The sequence below is a fragment of the Talpa occidentalis genome, unplaced genomic scaffold, assembly GCF_014898055.3.
Source record: "Talpa occidentalis isolate TD23 unplaced genomic scaffold, MPIMG_talOcc4v2.1 talOcc4.7, whole genome shotgun sequence".
NCBI lineage: Eukaryota > Metazoa > Chordata > Mammalia > Eulipotyphla > Talpidae > Talpa > Talpa occidentalis.
In genome coordinates, this window is record NW_023605083.1 from 105,301,531 (window position 1) to 105,323,361 (window position 21,831).

General features: G+C 39.8%; 1 protein-coding gene across 1 annotated transcript in view; it reads right to left on the reverse strand.

Moving 5' to 3' along the window:
- SPTLC1 (serine palmitoyltransferase long chain base subunit 1) overlaps positions 1 to 21,831 on the reverse strand; it is a 50,916-nt gene that overhangs the window by 8,207 nt on the left and 20,878 nt on the right. The window contains exons 6-12 of the mRNA XM_037492573.2: positions 18,182 to 18,314; positions 11,917 to 12,046; positions 8,450 to 8,539; positions 6,986 to 7,093; positions 3,842 to 3,937; positions 3,437 to 3,533; positions 2,089 to 2,143 (exon numbers count right to left, since the gene is read on the reverse strand). Coding sequence (XP_037348470.1) covers positions 2,089 to 2,143; positions 3,437 to 3,533; positions 3,842 to 3,937; positions 6,986 to 7,093; positions 8,450 to 8,539; positions 11,917 to 12,046; positions 18,182 to 18,314 — 709 coding nt within the window. The remainder of the gene's footprint in view (positions 1 to 2,088; positions 2,144 to 3,436; positions 3,534 to 3,841; positions 3,938 to 6,985; positions 7,094 to 8,449; positions 8,540 to 11,916; positions 12,047 to 18,181; positions 18,315 to 21,831) is intronic.

Genomic DNA, 21,831 nt, shown 5'->3' on the forward strand with positions numbered 1-21,831 from the left:
GGTTTGTGGAGATCTCCAAGTGGAGATACTAAGGGGGCACTGCATATAAGATCTGACGTTTTAGAGTGAGATGAACTGGAGATACAAGTGTGCACTGTTCACACACATGTCATAAAACAATGTCAAGCTCTAAGGATGGAAAGAGGCTAAAAGGGAAGCAAGGACCAAGCCCTGAAGAGGACGATTCTGTAAGAAAGCCTTCAGAGGATACCACAATGAGCACTTCAAAGAGATAGAGGAAAAGTCAGAAGAATTCAAAAAGAGAGCACACAAAGTAATACATGCTCAGCTGTGCCAGAAGCTAATGAGTGAAGATGACGAGCCCCGAGGCTGCCTGCTGGGTTCTGCACTGCAATGGCCACTAGAGACTCACAGAAATGTCTGGGTAAATAAAGCACAAGCACAGAGGCCCATTTCCCAGCCCTTTCAGTAGTTTCAAATGTAAATAACTTGAAGACATGGAGAAAAAACCTTGGCAATTAGCTACAAGGAGAAGCAGAGCAGTGAATTAACTGCTAAAAGGCAAAGTGGGTCATCAGAAGAGGATTTAAGGCAAGAAGCAAGGCCTGCACTTGGATGCGAGTCAGTGCAGGAAAGGGGAGACTGGAGACAAAGGAGTGGATGACAACCAAAGGCAGGGTCCTTAAGGGTCTATGAAGGTTGGAAGGACATTTCTTTGGCTCTAACATGAGGGTAGATGGTTCGGATACCTGGAGGGGTGCTGGTTTGTGAGGGAGTTCCCAAATGACAGCATGAGATAGGGCTGTCAGTTAGCCCTGGTGGGCAAGATGAAAGATGGGGGATTTTGAAGAAGAAAGGCATGAAAAAACTGGACACTGTCAGTCAGAATGAAGGGCATCTGAAGTTGGTGTTCATGAATTTATGGTGACTTGAATGTGCAGGGCTGTGTCGCCATATTAATATTTCATAAACCACGTAACTGGAACCAGTACAAACAATCGTCTCCAGCATAAATCATGCAAGAACTTTTGTACTTTCATGTGGACACACCCGGAACTTTAATTATTTCTTTTCCACTTTATCTGGAACAGCTGTGATCTGCTCATTTATCAACTGTCCTTTTCTTTTTCTAAAGTCTCTAATTTTTAGATCTAGAATAGAAATAGGGCTTTTGAAATCAAAAGGCATATTTCACTTTAGGACAGTCAAACAAGCAAAACAAATACACATACCAAAAACTTGGGCAACATGAGTTTGCCTAAAGAGGCCACCAATCTCAATTTTTTCCTCAACTCTAGAGGACTCGCCAGGAACTACTCTTTTATAGTTGAAACAAATCAACAAACATTCATAAGGTTCAATTCAACTTCATTTGTTTCTTTTTCTTGTATTTAAAATAAAACAGTAATTTTCTTTAAAATAACATGGACAGGGGCCTCCCTGGTGGCGCAAGGGGTTAAGCACCGCACTATCAAGCAATCTGCAGCCTCTGCAGCACAAGTTCGATCCCTGCCCAGCCAGGGAGCAACCCAATTGGCAAAGCAGACCTCTCCTGTCTCGCCCGCTGCTCCCCTCAGCAGTGTATTTCAGCCAGTCTGCCTGTTCTGTTCCCCACTCTGTCTCTGGTGAATCCTCTCACCCCCCACATCTCTGACCTGTACCCCTGCTCCTGTATGCATAAATAAATAAATCTTAAAAAAAAAATAACACAGACAGCATGAGCCCACTGTTGTCATATGTACATATAAAAAACAATAACCTTTTGTGTGTATAGATGTGAAAGATGTGAGAGGTTCTCCAGTGCTTACCCTGTTATTTCTGATGGTAGCATGTTGGGTTATTATTTTCATTTTCGTATTTTCTATACAACTATAATATTTTATTAATGAGCTTGTATCATGTTTAGAAGAGCAGTCATGATTCTTTATAACAATGACAGAATGGATACTCTGGTTTTGTACACATGGACACATGTGAATGAACTCAGTTTTCGGGTTCTTAGGTACATTTCAATCAAACTGACCCAAGTCTATCAAATATACTGAAATCAGAGAGATGACATTCATTTTTTCATTGGTTGTTTAAATGTAGTGCAGATTAAATTGGTTGAAAAGAGATAAAACTTACCCTTGTAAAGCTTTATGAATTTGTTTGCATTTTTCCTTCAATACTGCAAAAATACCTGGATAAAACACACGTGCACACACACTTGTTGATATATTTGCAAGATGTGATTATTAATCTCAAAATGCTTTTTTAAAAATGCTATCCAAGCTCATCAATTTGAAAAGCTGTAAATCCTCCCATATACTAATAATACATAGTTAGAAAGAAAACTCCTTTGAAGACCCTAACTTTCATCCTTGGCACCTTAACTTTACCCCACTTTCAGCAAAACCTAGGATGATATTTTCCACAACCAAATAATGGTTCTTGTTCTCAATATTCTAGAAATAATCTGGTTGAGAGAATTAAAGGGAACGAATATAGTACTTATTTATGGATGCTAAATGATCAGGTAAAAAATAAGACACTATAGTAATGTTTTTGATTTCTTCCTCTTCTTGATGGCTTTCTTTCCAAGGAAAACACAGGACCAGGAAGTGGGTATGCCAAGCATATGAAAGTGCACACATTTCCTCATTCTTGGAATTAAAACTAATGTCGAATATTCAGAAATACCAGGTAATGCCTGCTATTTCCTTTGTGTTTTATGCTTTGGTGAAGAGGCACCCTTCCAGCCAAGAGTCACATTTAGTCACATTTAGACCTATTAAGTAAGGTCTGTGTTTAAACAAGGTTTGGCCTCAGAATCAACTTATTCTGAGACTGAAGGGGAAAACTAGCTGGTAGTTATAAAATTATATATACCAAAAATTAGCAGCAGACTAATTTCTCAAAAGATGATAAACCAAGTGATTTAAAGTCTGGAATTAACTCCTCCCCCTATCATCTCCATCCACCAAAGGCACTGCTGTGCTTTGGCTTCAGCTCTGAGAAGAGGAGAGAAGCTCTAAACCAAATCCCTGAGGCAGGTACAACCTTCCTCACTACAATTCTTCCTGTAAATGCTGGATAGGAGCCTCCCTGGTGGCGCAGGGGTTAAAGTCTCAGTGCTATCAAGCTATCACCAACAACTATGGCAGGCCAGGGAGCTAACCCACATGGCGCAGCGGACCTCTCCTCTCTTGCCCATTGCTCCCCTCAGTGTATTTCAGTCAACCCATCTATTCTGCTCCCCACTCTGTCTCTGGTGAATCCTCTCACCCCTGCACCTCTGGCCTATGCCCTAGTTCTTATATGCATAAGTAAAATAAATCTTTAAAAAATAATAATAATAATAAATGCTGGATAATATAATTTAGAGTCAGTTTTATGTGATAATTTCTGCTGGCTAATACCTCCAAAATGCAAACCACTAGCATGGTTACTATAACCCAGGTGTCTTTGATTTCCTGGAGTTTATAGGTTATACCTGGATTTTCTTCCATGATGTTGAGGGCCTCGATTGCAGCAGCAGCTAACAGGGGAGGTAATGAAGCTGAAAAGCAGTATCCCTGGCCTGAAAGCCGCTGAGAAGAAACAAACCAGTTAATACATAAATATATTTCCCTGCATTTCGTGAGAGCTAAAAATTCTAAAGGCACCACATCTTTGTACCATCTACCGAATGTTGAGGTGGTAAGATCCAGAACGCATAAAGGTATATACATAAATAAGAATTTTTTTTTAAGGGACATAACTTCTAGATGTAAATATAATGAGTGATTCTTTAACAAACTGACTAAAAAAATTTTAATGTAAATCAGAAGTTACATTTATAGGTTACCAATGAAATAATTGGTTTGTTTTTGCTTTTTTTCTTTAAAAAAGAACCTACCTGGTGGTCAATTACAAAAGACCTGCCACAGCAGAAACCCCCAATAGAAGCAAGTGAATTCTCCATATTGGCACTGATAAGATCGATATCATCAATCTGCCAGAAAAGAGGGAGCATGGATGTTATTCGTCAGTGTAAAAGAAAAAAGGCTAATGTCAAGCCTGCAGATAAAGTTTCAGCACTAATCAAGTCAACATCTGGATTCAAGAAAAACTACCTAATGAAAATAAAGGATAAACCATACAAAATCTATCATTAAATGGACTGTTTTAAAAAGTGTTTCACTTTACACCTTTTTGCCATTTCATCATTCATTGACAATTTAGTCACAGTGGAAGAGATAAATTGAGAGGATAAAATTCAAAACTGTTTGATACTAAATTTATTCAGAGGTACAAAATCATTTCCTTGCTGAAACAGTGGTCTAGTCAGCCGTCCACCACAGAGGAAGACTTAAATTTAAAAAAAAACCTAACAGTTTGGGGTACCTTGTCCCGACATTCAATTTACCTCTTTTCAAAACTGAAATCAGTTCATCCAAACATCATGGCAATTGATTCTTTTTTTTGTTTGTTTGTTTATACAAGCACTGGGTACAGTCAGAAGCGCGGGAGGGTGAGAGAATTCACCAGAGCCAGAGCGGGGAGCAGAGCAGGCAGAAGGACCGAAGTACACTGCTGAGAGGAGCAGCGGGCGGCAGGAGAGGTCTGCGCGCCATGTGGGACCCTCCTCCGGTGGCTGGGGAGCAGCCGGGGATCGAACCAGCGCCCCAGAGGCCGCGGGCAGCTTCGCAACCCAGCGCTCAACCGCTGCGCCACCGGGGAGGCCCATGGCAATTGATTCTTTAACCAAACTGGACAGACTAGCCAGTGGATGAACCTAATGTGCTCTGTTGAGAGGACACATTCTCTTCTAATCTCATTAATCCTCCTGCCATGCTCACCTCTGCTCCAGTCCCCAGCACCATGTGCCATCCTGGGCATAGGATAGTCATTTAGTAATTACTCATTGATGGTTATGATAACAACCAGTTAAGCCACATCTGGTATTTTTCTAAGCATCCCACAGATTCAATAAGGAAACCTCTGTGCTCCTATTCTTTTACAGTTTGTCATAAAGAATTTCAAACAAATACTATAGTATTGGGGGACTGGTTCCAGGATCATCACCCCCCCATCTCTGGATGCTCAAATTCCTTATATAAAATGGTACAGTATTTGCTAATAAGCTGTGTGCATCCTTCCATGTACTTTAAATCATCTCTATGTAATATGATATACCTAATACAATGTAAATGCTATATAAATGGTTGTTAGGAGACTGTACTGTTTAGGGAACAATGACAAGAAAAAAATGTTGTACATGTTCTGTACAGATATAGCCGGACTACAAAGGGTGTATTTTCCACCCACAGTTGTGGAATCTGCAGATACAGAGTAGCTGACTGTATGAAAGCAGAGAGAACAAAAAATCCTCAGCACCCAGATTCAATAATTACCAAGTCACATCCTATTCCAATATACCCCCTATTGCCCTCATCACTTTTTCTTTGGGGCAAATCTCAAACCTCATACAGTTTCATCTATAAATATTTCAGTGTGCATTCCTAAAAGATATATACACTCTTTCAAAACCATAATCACAAAACTATTTTTACACCTAAAAATTACCAAATAGTTGAGTTTCAAATATCTGATTGTCTCACAAAGCCTTATTTTTATAGTATTTGTTTGAAACATAAGGCTCATACATTCTGCACCTGTACTCAAGTCCTCATAAACAATCTTCAGGACAACTGATGAGAACAGTTAAAAAGCCAGAATGATGTAATGAGTGCCTTTTTCGTCTTTAGAATTTTCATCATAAAAACTGCTCTAGTAATTTTGTTTAAATTATATTTCAATTATCTTAAATTCCTCAGGGCATTTAATTGCCAAATGTCACTATGGAATATTACTCAGCTTTCAAAAAAGATAAACACATGCAATTTGCAGCAACATGAATAGCGCTGGAAGGGATCATGCTCAGCAAAATAAGCCAGAAAGAAAAAGAAAAATACCAGATGGTCTCACTCATAGCAGGAATCTAGAAAACTTAAATAAGGGACCAGGAAAATGAATAACTATAAGAAAGTGAAAATCAAAATCAACAAAAAACTATGAACCAGAGACACTCTATGGGGGGTGGGGGGCAGGGAGGGGAGGGCTTGGGGTAAAAATAAGGGGGTTGCAATTGTATGGGGAATATAAAAATACAATTTATTAAAAAAAAATAATTGCCAAATGTCAGTTTGTCTTTGGGGATTATACTTAATTCTAACTCCATACAATATTAATGCTACTGTTTTCCTCTAGGATTGTATCTGTAGTGGGATGCAGATAATCTAACGTGATTTAATATTCTACAATTCAACTTTTAAAAATATTTTTGTATACAACCTTTTTACACAGATTGCAAAACTTTTCTGCACAGAATTTGGAAAAAAGCTTCCTTTGATTCTACCACATAGGTTGTGCAGGGCAGACAGGTTCTGCAGATGGGCGATGCTGTTCCTCCCTGATCTCAGGAGCACAAACTGCTGAGACTGTGAGCAGTTGGAACTCATTTCTCCTCAGTAAAAGAAAGCATGACTAACTCCCTCCATTTGTCCGGGACCTTGAGAAACTTTGCTAATGGTGTTTCTGACACGATTCAAAAATAAAAAAGTAGCAAGGCTCTTATCTACCACCCCCCCCCACACACACACACACAAGTTACAAAAATACAAATTTTAAATTATAGAAGGAAAATCCTTTCATTGCCATCATAAAAACTTTCTAAGGGACAACTAAAGAATTCACGATTTTAAGAATAAAACAGAAGACAAATCTTTTTCTAGATAAGAGGCACTGAAAGTCAGGATCAAATGCTACTACCAAATAAACAGAACACAAATTTACAACTAGCCACTCTGAGTTTATAGGTTTCCAGGTTAGACTAGTCCCCTGGTCTGACAAACCAGCTCCTCCTTAGGTTCAGTGAGGTGACATACCAGTCACTAGCCCTGAATTCAGTGAGGTGACAGTTTTGTGCCTATAAAACCTGACCAGCAGAATGGAACTACATGTTTTCTGTATGGAGAAATGTTCAAAAAGGAGAACTTACATTGATTCCAAAATGTTCTGTGATGCCTCGGCCATGCTCACCCAGAACTCCAAATGAAAGGCTTTCCTCCAGAAAGATTCTTGCTTTGTATTTGTATTTTAATTTAACCTATGTGTTAAATAAAACAGCTTTAAAATAGTGATGATTAGCAGCATATACAGCATATTGGGAAGAACAAAATGACTTCTACAGACATTTTTCCGAAGAGATGTACAAAAGGTGTTCAAACACAAGAAAAGAGGCTCAATATCATTAGTCATTTGGGAACTGAAAATCAATACGACATACTTCACACCTACCAGGATGGAAAAAATTTTAGAGACCAAATAAAAGTTAGTAAGGATGTGGAGAAATTGTGACCCTCCACAGTGTAGCCACTGTGGGAAATTGTATGGCTGATCCTCAGTAAGTTAAACAATTATATGATCCAACAACTATATTACTAGGTATATATAAAAAAGAACTGAAAATGAGCTGTTCACAAATGAATGTTCACAGCTGCACTACTCACAATAACCAAAACAAAATGCAGTATACCCAGACAACAGAGTATTACTGAGCATTGAAAAGGAGTGAAGTACTGAGGCATGCTATAAATTGGATGAACAATGTAAACATGCTAATTGAATGAAGCCTGACCCAAAAGGTAATACATATTACATGATCCCATTTTTGGGAAATATCCAGAATAAGTACATCTATATATATATATATATATATATATATATATATATATATATATATATAGAAAGCACATCAGTGGGTGCCAGGGCTTAGGGATTAGATATAAGGGGAAATGATTGCTTAATGGGCAGAGGGTCTTCTTTGGAAGTAACAGAAGGGTTTTGAATTATAGTTGATTGTTGCACAAAAAGTGAATGTACTAAATGTCACTGAACTGTACTCCTGAAAATGGTTAATTTTATGTTCTGTGAATTTCACCTTAAATTAGTCATAGTTTCAAAAGTCTATTGCTTTCCCTGTTAGAAAGCTGAATTTTACAAAATACATATTGTATGATTTCATTTATATGAAAATCTACAAAAGGCAAGACTATAGGAACAGAATGTCGGTGAATGGTGGCTGGGACAGGGCACTGACTCCAAGCGGGCCTTAGGGAACTTAACAGAATGATGGAAATGTTTTCTATCTTGACTGTGGTGGTAGTGATAGGAGTACATGTATCTATCTATCAAAAGTGATCAAACTGTCCACTTTAAGTCTACTTATCATATGCCAATTATACCTTAATAAAGTTTGTTTTAAAAAAACTAAGCCTTGATTACACTTTAAAGGCCAGCATTGGCATTTAATGTTAATTTCCCCCTCGTTATGATTAGAATGTGTTTTTGACACCTATTATACAAAGCAATGCAGGCATTAGACATTGAAAGTGGTCATAAACAGAAGGAACAACTGTCAAATATTCCCAGTGTTTAATTAATGACTAACAAGGTTGCTTACCAATTCTGGAAGTGGACAGATAGTTCCAGTATTCATATATAAGCCTTCCACTACAATGAAACGCCGAGTCACACGAGCCTTGCGAGGATTCTTTAAAAGGAGAAAAAGTCACATTTTAATTTTTGTAACTCAAAATACAAAATGTGTCCTTAATACTTTCAACTGACAATATTTAGTTATGAAAATAAAGTCTGAATGAACTGAAAGCCCAGGGTATGAGATCCTGCTATTTTGAGATGAAGAACAGTGTTTTCTTCTCTTAAACATGACTCTTCAGTTTACATAATCAACCAGGAAACCTCACATACACAGTTTAGGCACTAGGAGCCCATAAATCCTCCAAGCCCATAAAGATGGGAAGGGGCCCAAGGGAAATTTCTAGGGAGACAGTAATGTTTCATGTCATAACAGGGGTCCTGATACCTGGGTTATGTGGGTATAACCAATGAATCAACTTCTGTGGTTAGGATTTGTGTATTTCAGTGCCTGTAAATGTTATCTATGATGAGAGGAACTATAATGGTGATGGCAATTACCACCATCATAGGGAAGGAATGGGGAGCTAGGTGGAGGCTCAAAGGATACAAAAATGCAGATGATAAAAACAAGGCTGGGTGAAGAAAATGGGATTCATGATACAATCATGTTTCCATAGAATGTGCTGGCAATTTTCTATAATAAGTTAAAAAATAGACAAACCCCTGTACTCCGTCCGTCATTTGCCAAAAAGCCAATGAAATCCTCTTCCTTCACTACTCCTCACTACAAGGTCAAGTAAAACTCATCTGTATCCTTACCCAGATATGCTGGAAGGCAGTGGTGGGACTTTTCCAAATAACACACAGCGCTCTATACCCACTGAGGGCCAGTCACCAACACACCACTCACTGCTAAAGAAATCTGTAATGCTGCAGGTGTGCTGAGCTGGATCCACAGAGAGAGCCTGCCACCACCTTCCTACTCAAAGGTTTCTTAACTTTAAGCCTCTGTCTAATGGATAACTAGGAGCTCAGGTTCAGAGTTGAGATTTAAGTGGCATTTTAGAACCCACACCTGTGAAGCTCAGAAAAAAGAAATCTGTTTCTCTGGTGAATCATTTCACCCCTCACACCTCTGGCCTACACCCCAATTCTTGTATGCATAAATTTTTTTTAGAAGTGATTATTTTTTATTTTTTTTTAAGATTTATTTATTTATTTATACAAGCACTGGGTATAGTCAGAAGTGCGGGAGGGTGAGAGAATTCACCAGAGCCAGAGCGGGGAGCAGAGCAGGCAGAAGGACCGAAGTACACTGCTGAGGGGAGCAGCAGGTGGCAGGAGAGGTCTGCACGCCATTTGGGACCCTCCTCTGGTGGGCTGGGAGCAGCCGGGGATCGAACCAGCGTCGCAGAGGCTGCAAGCAGCTTCGCAACCCAGCGCTCAACCGTTGCGCCACTGGGGAGGCCCGTATAAATAAATTTTTAAAAAATTAAAACAAAAAAAAATAATGTACACACACAAAGACCTAGATTCATACATAAGTCAAAAGGTATGAATATTTAAGAATCCTGGACTATAAGTGCCCATTTACCCTCTAGAAAGGTTGTGCCAATTCAAACTCTACCAGTTACAGAAGGGTCCTTTGTCTTATCACAACTGATTAGCTCTGATTATCAACTATTAAAAAGTTCCTTAAATGGCTAGGAAATAGCTAATTTCACTAACTGTTAACAAGGCCAGACTACTCTATTTCTCACTTGCTCAGTTATTTGCATCTTTTCTTTAAACAGTGCTGTATTTTTTTTTAAAGCATTAATATGGGACACTATACAAAAGAACACTATATAAAAAGGGAGGAAAAATAATCTATGAATTATAATACTTGGAAGAGTGATAATAAAATTTCACATAACTTTGGGTAAACTGCAATATTTTAGTTTCAAATGAAAAATAAGCATCCAAGTAGAAAATCTCAAAATTTTTAATTTATATGTATATGAAACTGAAAAAATTGTTTCTAAAACCAAAAATGTTGTTATTTAGAAAGTCTACTTTTGACAGGAAAACATGGTATAAATCAGTAGAAAGGTAAAAATTACAAAACAGAAATACCTATCAAGATAATGAATTTTATTTCTTGTAATTTTCATTAAGAAAGACTGTAAGTTTTGTAAAACTTATACACACACACACACACAACTTGAATATGTTTTCCAAATTTGTACAATGCTAACTTGGCAAAATAAACTCTACAGCAGACTATTTCACTGGTCACTCTTTCCAAGGTATTGCTCTTCAATGTGGTAGCATTCTATTACTGACTCAGTATAAGGCACCTCTTTTTACAATCTGGAGAAAGAAATTTCTCAGTGGAATGGGTGTCAATATTAAGCATTACCCTATATATTTTTCTAAATTGTGTAATGATGAAACTCTGGCCTAAACATGTCTGCTATAAAATGTAAAATATGCATACATACATATTCATCACAAGAATATGTATATTTATAAAGTAACTGCTCTTAGACTGCCATCTAAACAAAGATAACAGAATCTTAAAGGAATAATGCAAATAGCAAGAAAATGGAAGTTAACACAAAAATAAGGAATGAGATGAGCAATTTAATCAGTTTTTCCATCATTGGGTGAGTTGCACTGGACAAGTCCACTTGTTAAGTGTTGAGTCCAGCGATGTGGTGACCGGGTTCCAGGTACAGCCTATACATAATGGTTTCTGCTGAGACCCACAAACCAGAACGACGTTCTCCACCCTTGTCCTCAGGGGAACAAATATGATTACTCTAACAGTAATGCTCCGAACACATTTCCTATTATACTTTCCAATCACAACACCAAGGAGCAGTCCCACTAATCCCCAACCACAACCCCCACCCTCGCCTTCTCCACAGGAACTAAGAAGGTTCTTGGGAAGAAATGTGAACAGGCTGCAGATGAGAGGAAGCCAGAGTGGGGCAGTGTTTTCCCACAGGGAACAGCTGCTCAGAGCTCCGGGATGAAAGCAAGGTGGAAAGAAAGAGTCTTGCCTTGCTCATAAATTCATAAATTTATCTGCTGCCATTGTTTCCTCTTGCTAATTGATACATGATTTATTCTGACATGACTAAGCCTATTTGAAATTCACTAGGCAAATCTCTTTAACACCTAATGAGTTCTGATGTTATTTCTACAGAGTTGAGAGCACATATCTTCTAACCCCCCAAGTGGTGCTGTTTCTCTCTCTCTCTTTTAGAAAGCTGGCTGGATTACCTTTCCCCAAATTTGCCATATATAATTATGGCAGTGAGGAGGCAATTACAATCAAACTTGGCTCTCCAACAAGAAGCACATATAATAAGCAGAAACACCTTACTTAATATCCAAATATTATCCGCAGGCAAGTTTTTATGACAAATTATCATTTCATATATAATTTAGCTGGTTAGAAAGTACAAAAGAAGTATATAATTTTCTTCAAAAGAATCATACCTTTTGATCTTCAATCTCTTGTTCTTTTAGTAGTCGCTCCAGGTCAGCCATATCATTATGCTTAAATAACTTAATGTCACTACGTGATGCCTGTAATCCTTTCTGAATAGCAAAGCAGGCAGCTCTATCTCTGCAAGAAGAGAGAATCATCAAAATGGAGTTTAAGGGACCTTGTTAAAATTCTCAGAAAAAGAATCCTAGCTTTTGTAAGGTGACTGATACCCATTATTACCTTTACATGGCAAATAAATGAAACACATTTGAACACTTATATATCATTGTTTTTGCTTCACCCCGCAACTCCTGTTCACATAACTACCAGGACAATTCTGTTCCTAGAAGAATACTCTTGTCACATTTCACCCTTTCAGAAATTAACACACATTTTAGGTGGGCACATCAGGTTACTCTCAGCAACTTCTCTAAGAAATACATGGTGTTTCTCAGCATTAGGCCACTCTGATTTGACAGCTCTGCTATCATTTTGCCAAGAGAAGCAATACACGATTGACCCTCATAACCCAGGGGAGAATTTTGGGTCCTGGAAATTCAACTCCAGTAAAAAAAATCTTTTAAATAGGGCTAATCAGGGTCAAAATATTTTTTAAACTAAGTTATATTATTTGAAAGTATATGACAGGGCCTCCCCTGGTGGCGCAGCAGTTGAGCGCTGGGCTGCGAGGCTGCCCGCAGCCTCTGCAGCACCGGTTCGTTCCCCCGGCCGCCGGCGAGGGTCCCACAAAAAAAAAAAGAAAAAAAGAAAGTATATGACATTGGGCCTCCCTGGTGGTGGAGGGGTTTAAAGTCTCAGAGTTATCAAGCTATCGCCAGCCACTGCAGCATGAGTTCGATCCCCAGCCAGGAAGCTAACCCAGTTAGTGTAGGAGACCTCTCCTATCTCACCCACTGCTCCCTCAGCAGCGTATTTCAGTAGATCTGCCTATTATGCTCCTCAGGCTGTCTCTGGTGAATCCTCCCACCCCCATCCCCACCCCTCTGTCCTACCTCAGTTCTTGTAAACATAAACAAATAAATCTTTAAAAAAATAAAAATAAAAGTATATGACATTACGAGAAAAGAAAGATCAGCTAGGTACCTGAGAAATGAACATTAAATGGATTTTCCCAACTTGGAGTTTATGAAGCTGGCAAAACTGAAAAAGTCAATAGAACACAGACAAAAAAAGCTTTAACAAAAGTCTGCTCTTTCTGGCCAAAGGTACAGGGAGAGGCAGCCCAGCAAACAGTCATGGTTTTATCTCAGTCAAACTATAAAAACCTAGCCTATCACCTCCATACCAGCAAAGGCCAAAGAATGAACCTATTCTGATCTTGCATTATAACAAGGCTCTCCCAAAGTCCCCTTGTGTGGTAGTGGGAAAGGGAGCCAGAACGTTTTGCTTGCCAGATGGTAACAAGCAGCCACCACTGTGGTGTTTGTGAAGAGCACATGGGGAACCCCAGCTTCCACCAGATTTCCACCCTCCCTCTCTCAGGCTGGGGTCTGTCAGAATGACCCAGTGTAAAGCAGGGTTCTCACCAACACCTAATAGAAATGTTTTAAAACACACCCCACCCCCACCAGGTGTCAATGGAGGCCAAGTAGGGACCCTGGATTTGTACCTCCACCTAGCAGTCATGAGGCAGCAGTGCCCCCTGCCTCTGTTAAGATTATTAGAGAAAGCCAATTAAAACAAGTTTAAATAAAGCAGACTAAAATAGCATAATAGGAAAATTCCAGGTTTCAATCAAATATCACTATTCATATACCAAGAGTCAAAAAAATACCAAACAGAATGAAAGTAAACAATCAACATATGCCAATACTGAGCTGACAGATATCAGAATTATGATTTTAGATGAACAATTATGAACATGCTTGAATCAAATGAAAAAACAGAAAGCTAGCAAAGAAACAGAAGACAGGAAAAATCCTCCAGAAATAACAGATTGAAAAACAAAGTAACCACATATAGCAAGAGAAATAATTCAAGTAAAGAGAGAATGGGAGAGAAAAAGACTAGAAAAAAAGGAGCAGAGCCTCAGGGCCTGTCAAACTATCATAAAAGGCGTAATATACATGTCAGTGGAGTTCCAGCAAAGAGAAAGGAGGCAGAACTAAAAGGAAACTGAAAGAAATAGTGGCTGAAAATGTCTCAAATTTGTAAGAAGCTTAAACCTATGGACCACATAAATGAAATTCAAACAGGTAAAGCCCAACAAATAAATTACAAGACAATTACAGTCAAACTTCTGAAAAGCTAATGACAAAGAAAGAACCCTGAAGAGAAGGCTAAAATGGGAATATATTTTAAAGACTGCTACACATTTAACCCGACAACTCAGAAGAAATGGACCAACCAATTCTTTGAAAAACATAAACTACCTCAACTCCCCCAATCAGGATACAGATAATTTGAATAGCCTTTATAAAGAATATTGAATTCATAATTAAAATATTTCCAAAAATTAATTCCCCAAGCCCTGTGGATTTCACTGGAGAATTCTACTTATGGAATTAACAATAATGTTACCCACTATCTCCAGAAAATAGAAGAGAATACTTTCCAATTGGTTTTATGAATTATTATATTAACATAGACAAAGAAAGTCCAGACAAAGAAACCAGACAAAGAAAGTCCAACGGGGGAGTGCAAATTAAAACTTCAAAGAGACTACAATTAAAAACAATAAAAAAAATACTAATAACCAAATATTCCTGAGGATGGGGGGGTAACTGCACCACTTAAATAATGCTGACAGTAAAAGTACACTCTGGAAAACAGTCTGGCAATTTCTTATTAAATTAAACCATCGACAATACCATGTGATCCAGCAATTGCATGCCTTGACATACATGCCCGAGAAATGAAAACTTATGGTCATGGACAAACCTGTATATGAATATTTACAGCAGCTTATTTGTAATAGCTCAAACCAGAAACAACTGAGAAGTCAGATAAAAGGTTTGACTGAGGTACATCCCCATGGAATAGGACTCAACAAATAAAAGGAACAAACTCTTGATCTATACAGCTTGGTTGAATCTCCAGATAATTACTACTGACTGAAAAAAGCCAGTTTTCAATTGCTATTTACTGTATGATTACATATATATATATAATAATCTTCGCATGACAAAACTACAGAAATGGAGAACATTAGAGGTTGCCAGTGGGTAGGGTTAGAGGATGTGGTGTGGAAGCAGGCAGGATCCTTGTGGTGACAGAAGTGTTCTGAGCCTTAGTTGTGTCAATGTCAGCATCACAGCTGTGAAATTGCGTTCCAATTTTGTTAAGAGATGACCCTCAGGGAGACTCGGTAAAGGGGACACGGGATTACTGTATGATATCTTACAAGTCTGTGTGATTCATCTATTAGTTCAATATAAAACATTTCATTCAACAGAGGTACTGAAGTAGTTTGAACACAGACCAAGCAGACTGACCAGAACAGATTGAAGTACATGAACATCCAAGCACTGAGATGGATGATCGGGAAAACAGCATCGCTTTAATAAAAGGAAAAGAAGCATGGGACATACTGTCTATGTCTAATCAATTTATTAAAAACAATTTATCAAAGAATTTACTAAATAGCATTTTAACCCCCAATATGCCTTTCAAATGAATTCCTGGCATGATATTTAAAATTATGTAGACAAGAGGGGCCTCCCTGGCTCGCAAGGGGTTAAGACACAACCTATGAAGCTATCCGCAGCCACTGCAGCATGAGTTTGATTCCTTGGCCTGCCAGGGAGGTGACCCACATGGCTCAGCAGACCTCTCCTGACTTGCCCACTGCTCCCCTCAGCAGTGTATTTCAGTAGATCTGCCTGTTCTATTTCCCACTCTGTCTCTGGTGAATCCTCTCACCCCCCCTTCACCTCTGGCCTGTACCTCAGTTCTTGTGTGCATAAATAAATAAATCTTTTAAAAAATTATGTAGACAAGAGTAATTAAGTTGTCTACAGACTCACTAGAAAATGAAGTTTTAAGATACGAGGCACAACATTTAAAAGTGAATTTAGACTAAGCTTCAAGCAGTTAAAGTCTAGAGGACAATACAGTATTTATTACCTCAAAAAGGAATGCACAGTGGGTACTTGTATACAGTGATAATGGACGACAAGGTGGTTGTGTGTAACAATGCTATTACTAAAAACCTAGAAATACTGTTTAAATTAGTGGCATTCAAGTTTGTGTTGAGTCTTAATATTTGATTTTCTTAACTGTTCTAATGGTCACATGAGGAAACAGTACCACTCAGGCCAGGCTGTGTGATGGTTGCTTCCAGGTTGTTCAGGGCTTCGAGAAGTAGGGGACACATATACCTTGAAACGCCAGGTAGAGCCAGCACTGCAACGTGTGCCTGAGCTTGCTGCATGAGTAGGAGCCCCAACTATGAGGAGAAGCAGTAGGATAGTGCAGAGACCAAGTAAGCCAGGGCCGCCTCTTTCAGTTCCCTCATCCATTTATTAATTTACTGAACTAGTACTTACTGAGCACTACTACATGCCAAAACTGTCAGAGGCAATGGGCTACTATAAACTGTGGTAAGTACCATAAAAGGGCAGTGAGTCTGAGGCAAAATGAGCAGAAAAAAGTGAGACTGTGTGTGTGTGTGTGTGTGTGTGTGTGCTTACATGTGCAGGCAAAGCAGGTTTGAGAAAAGTAATTCTGATGGGAAGGATGAGGGCCTGCACGATTACAGATCCACAAGGACACCCAATTATCTGGATGTAAGGTTTTTCCTATAGGCAACAGAGGGTCTTGGCCTGGTTTGAGAGGTTAGAGAAGTTTTCCTGCAGAGTTGATAATATGTGTAGCATCAGTAGGATGAGTGGGAATTAAACAGATAAGAGGAGAAAAAATACTCCATGCATAAGGACTAACATGTACAAAGACCCTGAGAGGGGAGGAGATTAGCACAGAAGGCTGCTGAGGCAACAGCATGAGTACCTGAGGAAAACAGCAAAAAATGAGCTTAAAAATGTACCCCAGAAGGCCCTAGATCATAAGAACCTGTATCTTTATTTTAGGAACAATGGAAGGTCTTAAGTGGATGGACAACCAGATTTATACTGAAAAAATATTCTGATTATGGTATGAAAAAGGAAAAGAGAAAACAAACATCTGATAAAATTAAGAGTCATCTAATAGTCCGCTCAAAAAAAGAGGCTTGGGGAACAGACCAGGCAGACTGACTGAAATACACTGCTGAGGGGGCAGTGGGTGAGTCAGGAGAGGTCTGTTGCGCCATGTGGCCAGCCTAGGATCGAATTCATGTTGCAGAGGCTGTGGACAGCTTCAACCCCCACAGCTCTGGCCTGCACCCCAGTTCTTGTATGCATAAATAAATAGATCTTTAAAAAAAAAAAAAAGAGGCTTGGGCTAGAGACAGTGTTTCTGACAGTGTAATCAGCTGCCTGTCTTCACCAAACCTCAATCTGCTCCTTTCTGCTTTGCCCCTGACAGTAAATGGCAGCCCTGTGAGTCCAGCAGGCACCATGCCAGGGTAGAGATTTGCTTGTGGGAAGTTTTGTTTTGTTGTTTCTTTGTTTAAGATTTATTTATTTATACAAGAACCGGAGTACAGGCCATATGCACGAGGGTGAGAGGAATCACCAGAGACAGATCAGGGAACAGAACAGGCAGACTGACGAATACACTGCTGAGGGGAGCAGCGGGCGAGACAGGAGAGGTCTGCTGCGCCATGTGGGATTCTTGCCCGCCGGCAGGGATCAAACCCGCACTGCAGAGGCTGCAGACAGCTTCACAGTGCGGCGCTCAACCACCTGCGCCACCAGGGAGGCCCCTGCTTGTGGGAAGTTAAGGAAGCCCCCAACTCATGGCTTCTATGTTTTTAATATGCTACAATGCAAGATGTGTGGAGAGCTGGAGCCTGGGTGGGATGCTGAGAAGGGGAGTGCATTTCCCAGGTAGTGTGACTCATGAGGACACCACACTGTCACAGAGCTGCTGATGGAAGGCAGATGGCTACCCTCATCCCTGGGTAAGCTTGGCATTCTCAGCATCAGAAAGTACAATCACAATGGCAGGTAACCAAGTGCCGACACCTTCACATGTTATTCTAGTGAAGGTCTCAAATTGTGTTGAATTACTTGGCTAGAGTATGTTCCTTAAAAAAAAAAAATCATTATTTTAGGCAGATAATCTCTAACTAAGGCATTCTCTAGAAGGTAGAGGAGGGTCAGCATTATTTTCAAAGAAATTCTGATTTCTTTGGAGGTCAAGGTCACTTACACAAACACAATGTCTCCTCTCTTAGAGTAGGCAGGAATAGCACTGGCTATCGTGGCAAATCCATATGAGTATATAATGGCTTCTTCTGTCTTCATAAATTTCGCCAGGCGGTCTTCTAAATCCAAGTGGACATCTATTTCAATAATAAAAAGTTAAATGTCTTATAATTATACTGTCTTATAATTCTTTCTTCAGTGAAGAATAAAGAAAGAAAATAACATAAGCAGTTTGGTTATTCATACTTGGGCCAAAAATTAAGTGTTTTACAAATTACATAAGATCTATTAAGATAATTTTGGGTCAAACTTATTTCCAAAGTCTGTGAACTGAATCAGTCACACATCTGTCTGTGAAAGGTTGCAGGGGTAGCTCCAGCTCTGAGTTTTGCTTTCGTCTCACTAGAGACGAAAAGCCCAATGACTTTACCTGTCTTAACTTCCCTCAACCAACAAGGCTGAGGATTTACCAATTTTATTAATGCCTTCTTGCATATTAGCAGAAGGGACCAAAACAGGTACTAAGAAAACTGTTTTTAAAAGGAAAGCTTTTAAAAAGAAAACACAGAAAAAGAAAAGTAGTTAATTTAAACAGAACCTCACACACTCTGAAGATTTTAAACAGTGGCGGTCACTCCTCCCAGTTTGTGTCAGTACTTGGTTGTGGCACCTGCCTTTTCTGTGCAGGACTGAGTTTTGTCTGAATTCCTTTCAAGTATATTCAAAGAATCAAATTTATAGTACAAAGAGAAATACGGTCCTTTTACAGAAGCAGCTTAAGAAGAATGCTGATGTAATAATGAGGATAAATTGTAACTGCTAAGCTGATTTTTTCCTCTCTTACATCGTTGTTCCTTAGTCACTGACCTCTCCAGGTTAAGTTCTGAGGCTTCAGGCCCTGAGAGCAAGGAACCAGTGACTGCTAGAACAAATAGCCCACTGACTGGCCTTGAACTGGAGAACTTCCAGGTGGCCTTAAAGTGAAGCAATAGCCAGGAGAAAAAAGGATTTTTCTCTTTTAACTATGGCAGTACAAGCTGGAGAATTGAACCACAGCTTTCTCAGTTGCCTTGACCAAAGAAAATCAAGCAGATAGAAGAAGGATGCAGCTGGGATGTCCTTGCCTTAAAGCTTTGTGGGAGGAAAGTGAGAAATCAAAGGCAGTATAAGCAGATTTGAGGCCCTGAAAGTGGGAGTTATGGCATGTCCATTAGGGGAACTCTGAAGTCCAGGCAGTGGCAAAGGCTCTCAACAGCCCCAAAGGAGGGGAGGTGGTGTGCTAGGAATGGCAGGGCCCACCAGGGGATACTGCTCCACGGCCTCCAGCTTCCACTGCCCTCAGCATTAGTCTTTTTATTAAAAAAAAAAAAAAATTTATTTATTTATGCATACAAGAACTGGGGTGTAAGCCAGAGGTCTGTGGGGTGAGAGGATTCACCACAGAGTGGGGAGCAGAATAGGCAGATCTAATGAAATACACTGCAGAGGGGAGCAGTGGGCAAGACAGGAGAGGTCTCCTGCACCATGTGGGTCACCTCTCTGGCAGGCCAGTGATTGAACTTGTGCTGTAGTGGCTGGCAATAGCTTGACGGTGCTGTGTTTTTAACCCCTGCGCCACCAGGGAGGCCCCCTAGCACTAGCCTTCATTTCAAGAGCAGCCAGTACCTCACTCCTCACACTAGGGAAGAAGACAGGCCCTGCACCACCCTACTTCCCAGGGACACACAAGTCCCCTCATCCTAGGAGACCATCCTGGGGAGGAGGTGAGGGACAAGACCTAAAAGATTGAGATACACAAGAGACCACTTAACCCATGTGGGTAACGAACTGAATATGAGTGGACTAAAGTATTTCCATGGCAAGTGAGAGAGACACAGAGACAGATTTTAATTGTCAAGGGTAAGGCTTCTATCACCTTCCAGGGGGGTGACATGTGAAGGGAGGACCATTTGGTAGAGCAAATAAAGTAACAACCTCTTAGAATCTGAATAACTTCTTAGAACATCTGAAATGAGTGTCTAAAATCTGTAAACTCTGACTCATTGATTTATCAGAGGCAGGCTAATGTTGCTGTGATGCTATTTATTTAGCAAAAGGCAAAATTAAGAATTATGAAAGCTGTAACTTCACAAATAATTACATTTTAAGAAGCAGTTAGATGAGAGTGGTCCAACCATTTTCTCAGTTAAGTCATTTGCTAATCAAACATTTAGTAAATATTACACAGAGATAGATACTCTGATAAGTACTGCACCAAGAAAAATTTTAAGCTTTCTGCCACTGGGCAAAGAGACGAAGGTCTGGCAGGCCTGTGGTAGCTGTCACCAGAGAGCCCAGAGGCTAAGCTGTGTCTCTGGTCCGCTGGTCTGAAGCTCTTGGGTCCCTCCTTCACTTCAAATGACAACAGACCCACAGGCTCAAAAACAGAATAGTTTTTGATTATGAACCCAAAATGGGTGGGAGTCACTCCTGGGGGAGAAATAGGAGGGTACAGGTGGTCTAACGAAACCCCAATTTGATGTGTCAACAGAGACATAGTGAGGAATTAGGACATTCAGCAGCAACATCCAGAAAGTAAATTGAAACCCACTTTAATTACAGATTTCTTAACGGATATTACAGACTTGTTAAAATGAAATATTTAAACCCATTCCACTTATGTAACGGTAAAAAACTAAGCATGCCTTTTCCTATCTGTAAGGCAAAACCCATACCAAGTCTAGTATCATCCAAAACACACATGAACTATTTTATTAACATCACCAATTGGTTAGTCATTTTTATAGACCTGACACTTTCATTTTAACATTTTTAAAATGTGGAATTTTACAAAAACAAGATTTAGAAGAATGGATCCAGTTAATCAAAATGGTACCCAAAGGGGAGTTTATCAGTCCAAGCTGCAGATCTACATTATGGCCACAAGGTGAGACCTGCAGCACCACCTGGCCCTGTACCTGAGTGCTCACTCTTGTGTGAGAAGATGCTACCAGTGAAAAGCTTTAGGTCAAGCCTGGCAACAAAGAGGAAGCACCAAAGCACTAGAGAACCAGCCTCCCAGGCAGCTGAGCAAGGGCATTCCTCCTTTCCCTCCTCCTCAGTTCCTCAGTGCTCTCCCCCAGCCCCCCAGCATGCTGCTGCCCCCTCACTTCCCATCAGGTGATCAGGTGTGAGGGCAGGTCCTCTGTAGGAATTACAGGTAATTCCTCTATAATGCTGACTCTAAATTGGGCACAATACACCGAATCATCACAGTTTAGCCAGCAGATGGACAACCTAGGCCATGGTGAACTGCTTTCATTCAATATCTCCATTTCAAAAAGAAAAAACATGCTATAGATACAAATTTTGCCAACTGAAAAAGGGACTTTAAATCATTAGCTCTAAGTGACTTCTCACTGATTGGTGATGAGAGGAGAAAACAATCTTCGTTTGTATCAGGGGCTTTAGTTTGTTTAGTAAGTTAGCTTTACCTAGCTGCTCACGTGTTATGAGAGTATTATGATCCTCATTACAGACACTCATAACCATTTTTATACTTGTCCATGAAAGTGGTGTAAGAATCTCTATGCAGTGAATTAGTGACTTATTGGTCCTTGCCAAAGGTTTAAAAAAGACTGGTCTTTTCTTCCTCCAGGTAGACACTGGGTTTTG